The sequence below is a fragment of the Tupaia chinensis genome, unplaced genomic scaffold (genome assembly GCF_000334495.1).
Source record: "Tupaia chinensis unplaced genomic scaffold, TupChi_1.0 Scaffold000116_1, whole genome shotgun sequence".
Lineage (NCBI taxonomy): Eukaryota > Metazoa > Chordata > Mammalia > Scandentia > Tupaiidae > Tupaia > Tupaia belangeri.
This window is the reverse complement of record NW_006159580.1, coordinates 674,330-683,239: the sequence shown is the minus strand read 5'-3', so window position 1 is coordinate 683,239 and position 8,910 is coordinate 674,330. Positions and strand designations below refer to the sequence as shown.

General features: G+C 54.6%; 1 protein-coding gene and 1 long non-coding RNA gene across 5 annotated transcripts in view; one reads left to right on the top strand and one right to left on the bottom strand.

Annotated features, from left to right (window-relative positions):
• ZNF76 (zinc finger protein 76) overlaps positions 1–8,910 on the top strand; it is a 44,869-nt gene that overhangs the window by 30,794 nt on the left and 5,165 nt on the right. For 3 of the 4 annotated variants that reach the window (XM_006144186.2, XM_027770202.1, XM_014586164.2), the window contains exons 3-9: positions 2,024–2,104; positions 2,213–2,290; positions 3,352–3,551; positions 7,070–7,186; positions 7,435–7,510; positions 8,063–8,188; positions 8,308–8,487. In XM_006144186.2, coding sequence (XP_006144248.1) covers positions 2,024–2,104; positions 2,213–2,290; positions 3,352–3,551; positions 7,070–7,186; positions 7,435–7,510; positions 8,063–8,188; positions 8,308–8,487 — 858 coding nt within the window. The remainder of the gene's footprint in view (positions 1–2,023; positions 2,105–2,212; positions 2,291–3,351; positions 3,552–7,069; positions 7,187–7,434; positions 7,511–8,062; positions 8,189–8,307; positions 8,488–8,910) is intronic. The other variant, XM_006144187.2, reaches the window with a different exon arrangement.
• On the bottom strand, positions 3,858–7,135 carry LOC114007043 (uncharacterized). The gene is made up of 2 exons (XR_003548700.1): positions 7,051–7,135; positions 3,858–4,184 (listed from the first exon to the last, which is right to left on the bottom strand). It is a non-coding gene; the product is annotated as an uncharacterized LOC114007043 (long non-coding RNA).

Below are 8,910 nucleotides of genomic sequence, written 5' to 3'. Positions count from 1 at the left end.
GGTGATTTCTTGCTTTCTGTCTCTATGTCTCTCTCTGTCTGTCTGGTGAGCGCACACGCCCTACAGTGAAAATCTCTCAAAAAAAAAAAAAAAAGAAAAAGAAGGGGCCAGCAAGTATTCTGGTGGTCAGGATGCTAGACTCCCACTTGGCAGACCGCTGTTCAAGTCCTGGACCTGGTGGCTTGTTTCTTCACTTTCCCTCTATCTGTCAATCTTTCTGGTGAGTGCACATGCCCTATAGCAATTTTTATTTTTTTTGAAGAGGTTTTTGCTTTAGGGCGTGTGCGTTCACCAGACAGACAGAGACAGAGACAGAAAGCGAGAAATCACCCCCCAGGGGGGATGGCCACCCCGCAATCCCTTCTCCTCCATTCTCCTCTCGGGACCTTGGGCACGTATGCACACATGCCCGGCGTGAGTTTTAAGCCACCGGGTCTGGGATGTGAACCACGGTTGACTACATGGATCAGCAGATAACATACTGATTGTGCCCCGCTGGACTCCACATAGTCAACTGCAGTTTGTGTTCTGGACCCAGCAGCTTAAACTCATGCTAGGCATGTGTGCGTGCGTGCGCAAGATCCTGAGAGGAAAATAGAGAAGGGATTGCAGTGTGGCCATCCTCTTGGCGGGGGGCGGGTTGGGGCAGGTGATTTCTGTCTCTCTTTCTGGCGAGCACACATGCTCTACAGCAAAAACCTCTCCCAAAGGAAAAAAAAAAACATGAAATTTAAAAAGATCATAACATTTTAAAAAATTATATATTTAATTAAGATTTTTATCCATAGGGTGCATGCACTCAGCAGAGAGAGAGGGAAAGTGACAAAAACCCCTGGGGTAAGGGGGTGGATGGGATGGCCATGCTGCAGTCCTTTCTCTTGAGATTTTGGTCCCATGCACATGAACCTGGCATGATTTTCAAGCTGCCAGGTCTGGGACTTGAACAGAGGTTGACCATGTGGGAGTCCAGCTCCTTGACCGCCACACCACCTGCTGGCCTGAGGAAGACATTTTTAAACCTTTTTTATTTTAAGACTTTTTTTTTTTGCCATAAGGCATGTGTGCTATTGGAGAGAAAGAGAAGGAAAGTGAGAAATCACACCCCCCGGGGGGGGAGGGATGCTTAAAACTTAATCTCTTTTCCATTCTCCTCTCAGGATTTTGGGCACAAATGTACATGTATCTGGTGTTAAATCTCACCTTGAAAAGAGGAAACAGGACCATCAGTTAGCATAATGGCTATGTCACTGGACTCCCATGTAGTCGACCGCGGTTCGCGTCCCGGACCCGGTGGCTTAAAACTTACCCCGGGTGCGTGTGCGTGCTTGCCCAAGATCCTGAGAGGAGAATGGAGGAGAAGGGATTGTGGCTTGGCCATCCCCCCTGGGGGGTGATTTCTTGCTTTCTGTCTCTCTGTCTCTTTCTGTCTGTCTGGCGAGCGCACGCGCCCTGTAAGCAAAAACCTCTCAAAAAGAAAAAAAAAAAAGAGGAAACTGAAGCACGGACTGGTTAAATAGCTTTCCCAAGGTCACAGATCCAGTAAGAAGTAGAGGTAGAATTCAAACCCAGGCAGCCGGGCCTGGTTCCAGAGCTCATGGCCTAACCACTGTGCCGTCTTGCCTGCCTTATCAGAGGCCCCGGGTCTCGGTACACCACAGCACTGAGGGATGAGGGGATGTATTTGGATTGTGTTAGTTCGAGCTGTATCTGAATTCGACTCAGTGAGGCCTTCCCAGGTCTCAGGGCAGCCTGTCTCCTCAGCACTGAGTTTCACCTCAGCCATTTCCTGTTAGGTTAGAAGGCCCCACTTTGCCTGGCATGGCTGAATAATAAACTAAGTCGCTCTCCCAGTGCTGGGAGATGGAGGGTTTTCGCAGGCAGGACGTCTTCACCCTAGGTCTAGGGAGGCACAGAAAGTTACCCGCACTTAGACCCATAGACTCGTGCCGGGCACTCAAATAGACTTCTACTAAAACAGTCCCTTCTGGGCCTGTCCTTTTTCTCGCCATTTCCATCTGCACAGGGGAGAAGCTGCTGGAAGGTCAAGTGATCCAGCTCGAGGACGGGACCACTGCGTATATTCACCAGGTGACAGTGCAGAAAGGTGAGGGCGCCCAACACACCCCTGTCTCGTGGAGGGAGGCCTGGCAGCCCCAGCGAGGGCCCCCTCTGTGGTAAGGAGCTCCAGAAAGACGCATTGCTTTCGTTGCAGAAGCGCTCTCCTTTGAAGATGGACAGGCTGTGCAGCTGGAAGATGGAAGCATGGCCTACATCCACCGCACACCCAAAGGTGGGGTCACGGTCGTCACCACCAGTGGGGAATGACGTGAGGCAGAGCTGGCAGAGGTTGGGGGATGGAGTGGCACACAGTGGGGGCTGGGGTATAGACACAGGCCCTGCTGTCCCCAGGTTACTCGTGTGCTCGCCCGAGTTACCAGCCTGGCATACTCTCTCTGGTGTAGACCACAGGAGCAGCTGTTCCTGCCATTGGGAGGCTGAGCCTGGGGGTTCAGTAATGTGGCCTTAATGCTGGTTTTGGCACCAGCACAGGCACAAAGCCTTTGGGCTTTAGCTAGGACCTGAGGAGGTCATGCGGGACAGGGCGGCAACACTTACCAACATGTAAGAGTGAAGCTGCTGAGGTCCCGGAGAATAGCACTGGGTTCCTCCTACTCGTTTCTGGAGTGACTGTTCTTTGCCAGGCATTGCGCTAGGTACAGAGTGCACAGGGAGAGCAAAGGCGCAGCACTGCTCTCCTGGAGTCTAGTGAGGGGCAGGAGCGAGGCAGCCGCCACCACGAACTGCATGTGCAGCTCTAGAGCGGGGAAGAAAGACTGGCATGTTCAAGAAATTGCTAGGAGCTGGAGTACTGGGAGCAAGGGCAGGATGCGTAAGATGGGTCAAAAGAGACAGGCAGGGCCCGAGTGTGTGGGCTGGACTTGTCAGGATGAGGACCGTCCACCTGATCCTAAGATGGGTGCAAGTAAGTGAACTGTCTAGACAGCTGAGTGACAGTCCCATTTGCATCCAGCAGAGGTCTCTGGATGCTGTGCTGCCCACTGGGAACTTGAGGGGGTGAAGGTCAGGAGGCTCTTGGGGTCGTCTAGGCCAAGGTGATGATTGTCCCCTGTCAGGTCAAGGAGCTTGGATTTCCCAAACAATCCTCCATAGGAGACCTCATCCTTAGGAGAGGCAGCCCCAGAAGGAGGGCCAGCAAGAGGGACTCACCAAGGAGCAGGGCCAGGAAAGACTCAGCTGTTAACCCTCCTGGCGTAGGTACCTGTCATTCACTTGAAGCCAGGGTCTCCTTGGCCTCCCCTGGCAGCAGGGCCAACTGCACGTTCCTTGCAGAGGGCTATGACCCCAGTGCCCTGGAAGCCGTCCAGCTGGAAGACGGCTCCACTGCCTACATTCACCACCCTGTGGCTGTGCCGTCAGACAGCACCATCCTGGCCGTGCAGACCGAGGTGGGCCTGGAAGACCTGGCGACAGAGGACGACGAGGGCTTCAGCGCAGACACGGTGGTCGCCCTGGAACAGTATGCCAGCAAGGTGAGCATGCGAGGCGGCGTGCTGCCCATCGCTTTCTAGCAGGCCTCCCCTGCCCCGCCTCGTGGCCCTGCCAGGAGGCCACCTCTCTAGAGGACAGGGCAGCCTGTGCTTGGGCCTAGCCTGGGCTGCTCCCTTGGCCCCTCCACCCCAGCTCCCCCGACTGACCTGTCACAGGCCGTCCTCCAGGTGTGCGTCACAGCCCGGCAGGGGCGCTTAGCTGTTTACACTCACCCTTGCCAGTGCGACCTCTGCAGAAGGAAAGCTGCTGTCTCCGAAATAAAGAAAAAAGATAGATGTAGTATTATCCTTATTTGATTATCGTACACTGCGTGCATGGTCTGTATTATACCGCACAAAGATGTACAGTAATTAAATAAATGATAAAATGGAAGGATGAAAACAAGAAGGAACGAGTCCATGACATCGCACGCTGAGAAGTTCGCCCGGTTTTGCTTTGACGCTGTCGTCTTCCTCTGTGCTATCTGGAAAGGCCCTTGCCAGTGACTTTCATTGGTTCCCAGTCCACGAGGGTCAGGTCCTCTTGTACTCAGTTCTCTGCAGCTCATTTCGTCACTTGGGAAATGAGCTCAGTAGGCCATGACGAGGGCGCATGCAACAGAGCAGCTGCGGTTCCTGGAATCAGAGGCCCACTGTCACTCAGCTGAAAGGAGGAGGGGTCCTGGCTCTCCACCGTCAGTCAGTCCCAGCTCTCTGATGGAGCTGTGGTCCTACCTGTGAGGAAACTGGGCTACAGGAACTTAGGAGCTTTCCGAAGTAGGGTGCTCCCTCCCTGGGCTAGAATGCAGAAGCTCAGGGTAGATGTGGCAGAGCTCCCCAAAACACCACTCTTACCCAAAGGCTTTTTTTATTTTTAAAGAATTCTTTTATTTAACTTTATTTATTTATTTTAACTTGACCAGAGAGGAACAGAGTGAGAAGGAAAGTAAGAAAGCAAGCTTCCAGGTCTGGGTCTTGAACCACAGTCGGCCATGTGGGAGTACAGCACCCTTAACCACCACGCCACCTGCCAGTCCTCAAAGACTGTTTTTATAATACCTAAAACTAGAGTGGCTGTGATAGAAGAAAGGAGGGAATCCTTGTATCTTTTCAAAATGAGGCATAACGGCCAGCCACTGTGGTACCTAAGCCACTGTGCTCAGCAGTCTGGGACCACTTCGGGGACCCAGGTCCAGTCCTAGCCCAGCCTAAAGGCCAGGCGTGGTAATGCACCCAGAACCCCAGCAACTGAGGATGCTGCAATAGGACCATAAGCCTGAGTTTGGCCTAGGCAACATGAAACGACCCTGTCTGAAAAGGAACTGGGTTTGGTGGCGTATGTCTGTAGTCCCAGCAGGAGGCAGAGGGAGGAGGATCCTGACATGGCAGGACCCTGTCTTAACATTTTTTTGAGGAGGGCCAGCAGGTGGTCCGGTGGCTAAGGCAGCTGGATCCCATATGACCAACTGTGGCTAGTGATCCAGACCCAGTGGTTTGAAAAACATGCTGGGTACATGTGCATTTATACTCCATATCTCAAGAGGAAAACGGAGGGGAAAGGATTGCAGTGAGGCCATCCCCTCGGGTGGGTGGGTTGGGTGACTTCTCACTAAAAGTGCATCTTAGAAAACTTTCAAAGAAAACATTTTGAAAGAAACACCTAACTTTAGAGCAGGCCACTTAGGGCTATGGCCACTTCCACCCTTGTTCCCTGAGGTGTGTTTTAGAAACCAGACTTGAGACTCGCTGCCAGTAGAGAGGGAACGGGGCTTCATTTTGATCTTAAACCCTGAGATCTGTGTGGCTTGCTCCTCCCAGATCTCAGCTCGCCCCGATAGGACAGGATGGGACCAGGTGACCTCAGGCCGTGCTCAGCACTGGTACCCTTGACTTTTTGGACTAGAGACGACCAGGGAGCTAATGAGACTTGGGGATGAAATCTTAGTGCCTGCGGGGGTAAGTCCTCTGGGCAGGCCACTGTGATTCCCCCACCAGCCCCTCGCCGCCTAACTACCTATGAGACGGTCAGCTGCCTGGACCCCTGACCTGGGGCCTGACTAGATGGCCTTTGTCTCGCATTTGGCTTCATCCCTTCATTCCCTCCTCACTGGGACTTCCAGAGTTCTGTTTCAGGAGCTCCCGGAAAGGTCAGTGTGATCCCACAGCATCCCAGTAAGAAAGGAGCCTGCTTAGCGAGGCAGAAGAGCAGCTAGAGCTCCTTGTGGCCAGAGGCTGGAGTAAGACAGGTGGCTCCCAGGCCCAGCGGATGGCCTAATGGTTACATCACTGGACTCCCACCTGGCTGACTGCAGTTTGAATCTCAGACCCGATGGCTTGACACTCACGCTGGGCACATGTGGATGTGTGCCCAAAGTCCCCAGAGGAAAATGGAGAAGGGACTGTGGTGGCCATCCCCCTAGAGGGTGATTTCTCTCTCTATCTCTCTGTCTCTAATAAGCACACGTGCCCTTTAGCAGCAATCTCTCTGAAAAGGAACGATGGGTGGCTCTAGCAGTGTGCCCAGGAAAGGAGGAAAGAGGGGAGGACCTACCACTGAGCACTGGTTAAAGCTGAGACGTCCAGTGGCCGCCCACAGCCCCCTCTCCTGGGCACTTCTGGTCATGACCACCTCACTCTGGGCTCCATCCTGCTGGGCGAACCTGAGACTCACCTGACAGAAGCCCCTTGGTAATGCCCTTCAGAGGGTGCAGGCATCAAGAATGGTGGCCTTTTAGGTGTGTATAAATAAAAGGAGGTGGAGCCAGGTGGTGGTGCAACAGTAAATACAACGCTCTGCAAGGCAGTCCCACACGGGAGGGTTTCCAGTTCTAGTCCAGGGACCTGAGTACCCCAGGTACACACGTGCCTGTGATTCAGCGCTGGATAACAGCCGGGCGTGGAGCTCTGCTCAAGACCCTGTCGCGGGTGCTGTCTCTCACTCTGGGCAGATATGCATAAATAAAACTTAGGATGGGGGCTGGCAAGTGGCATGGTGGTTAAGGGCGCTGGACTCCCACATGGCCGACCATGGTTCAAGTCTCGGACATGGTGGCTTGCTTTCTCACTTCCTCTCTCTCTCTGTGTCTCTCTCTGATCAAACTGGAAAATAACAATGATAATAATAATAAATAAAGTTAAATAAAATAATTCTTAAAAAAATAATGAATAAATAAATAAGGTTAATAAAATAATTATTAAAAAAAAAAAACTTAGGAGAGAAAAGAGGGGAGTGTTGCCACTCAGCCTCGCTTAAGTGTGGCCATTCAGACAACACCCTCCCCTACCTATCTTCAGTAGCTGTCACAACCCCTGTGACCTTTCGTCTTCTCACTGTCCATCAGAGACCCTCCACATGCCCACCCTGTGGTGCAGTGTACCCGGCCTCTGTTCTCTGTCTGTGCGCGTCTGTCCCAGAGGCCCCAGGCAGGCTTGACCCAGCTGCCAGCCAGACCCTGTGTCCCACCGCTCTCCTCCCTTCATTGGGAAGAATACATGAACTGACCCAGAGACGTGTTCCTCAGGTTCTGCATGACAGCCAGGCTCCTCATAATGGCAAAGGGCAGCAGGTGGGAGACAGAGCATTCCGGTGTGGCTACAAGGGCTGTGGGCGTCTCTACACCACCGCTCATCACTTAAAGGTAAGGCCACTGGGGGGCGGCTTCTGCTCCAGCATCGTCGCTGCCAGGCTGTGCTTCTACCTCTCTGCTTTGGTTGGAACTGGTCCCTGCGCTTAAGTTGTGCGTGACCTGTTGGAGGGAAGAGGTCAGCATAGGCAGCTGTGACACACGTGGGCAGTGTAGGAGGGAGAGAATTGGGGCCCTCGGGAACTGGAGAGCCCAGGCCATACCCTTCCTCCCTCTGAATGATGTGACTGCTGGTCCCACAGGTGCATGAACGAGCTCATACGGGTGACCGTCCATACCGGTGTGACTTCCCCAGCTGTGGAAAGGCGTTTGCTACAGGTAACCTGCCTGAATGGAGACCCTCGATGGTCTGAGGGCAGACGGTTCTTGGTCAGCTTTGGGACACCCCCACAGGGAACCCGGCAGCAGGCTGTCTACATGAGAAACTACTGTCAGTGCTCTGCCGTGCAGGGTGCTCTGCCGGTGGAGGGCAGCACAGTCCAGGCCAGCCAAGGAGCTGGGTGGGCGGGGGCTGGTGGGGAGATCCCCGTGCCAGCTCTGACACTGCCAGCAGTGGACTGTTGGGTGGGCCGTGGCATCTCCCTGGGCTTTGTGTTCCCATCTGTGACAGGTGGACCTGCGGCCACATGCTCGGCAGGTCCCTTCTGTTGTGTTTGGGAATGGCTCCAGCTGCCCCCAGGAAGGAGGGCGAGTTGCTTTCCAGGCCTTCTTGTCTCCCAGGCAGGGGTGGGAGAGAGGCAGACCTGACTTCCTGAGATAAAGGAGGTCTGGAGCCTCACAGAGCATGACTTAAGGTGGTGAGCCTCCAAATGACGTGGGCGGTGGTAGATGAGAGCGCTGGCCTCACCCCTCCCTACCACACATGGACAGGCTATGGGCTGAAGAGCCACGTTCGCACCCACACTGGTGAGAAGCCATACAAGTGCCCAGAGGAGCTATGCAGCAAGGCCTTCAAGACCTCAGGAGACCTGCAGAAGCACGTCCGTACCCACACCGGTATGCTGGGCCCTGTAGTCCTCCCTGTTCCCTGGGAGAGGGGGCTCACTTTTCAGACCGAGGCCTGGGCCTGGTGCCACCCTCTTCTAACTCAGCCCGGCCCCTTCCTCTCTGCACAGGCGAACGCCCATTCCGGTGCCCTTTCGAGGGCTGTGGCCGCTCCTTCACCACCTCCAACATCCGCAAGGTCCACGTGCGCACCCACACAGGCGAGCGGCCCTACACCTGCCCTGAGCCCCACTGTGGCCGCGGCTTCACCAGTGCCACCAACTACAAGAACCACGTGCGCATCCACACAGGTGGGCCGGCCAGCATGCGGGAGCCACCCCCTCCGAGGCCTCAGCCCCTCACCATAGGTTTCTGATCTGAGGCGCAGTCTCGACTCCCAGCCCAAGCCCCTCTCTGCCAGCCATTGCAGGCTGGTCTGGGTGGGGCAGCCCCTGAACCCTCTTACACGCAGTGAGTGGGTCTTCCATTAGGTCCAATCTAACAGGTATTGCCAGCCCCTCTGGGGTCCCTCGGCTCCCTGTCGCCCACCCTAAATTCTCCCCCTCCACTGAGCTCCTGAAAAGAGGCCAGAGTCAGGGATGATGGGAGGAAGAGAGAAACGCCACCAGCCCTCACCTGCGCTGTGCATGTGACTCCTGTGCCCTTGCCCTCCCAGGGCCACGTCCCCCATCACACTTGACACCGCCATCCCTCTCCTGCCTCTTCTCTTCCTC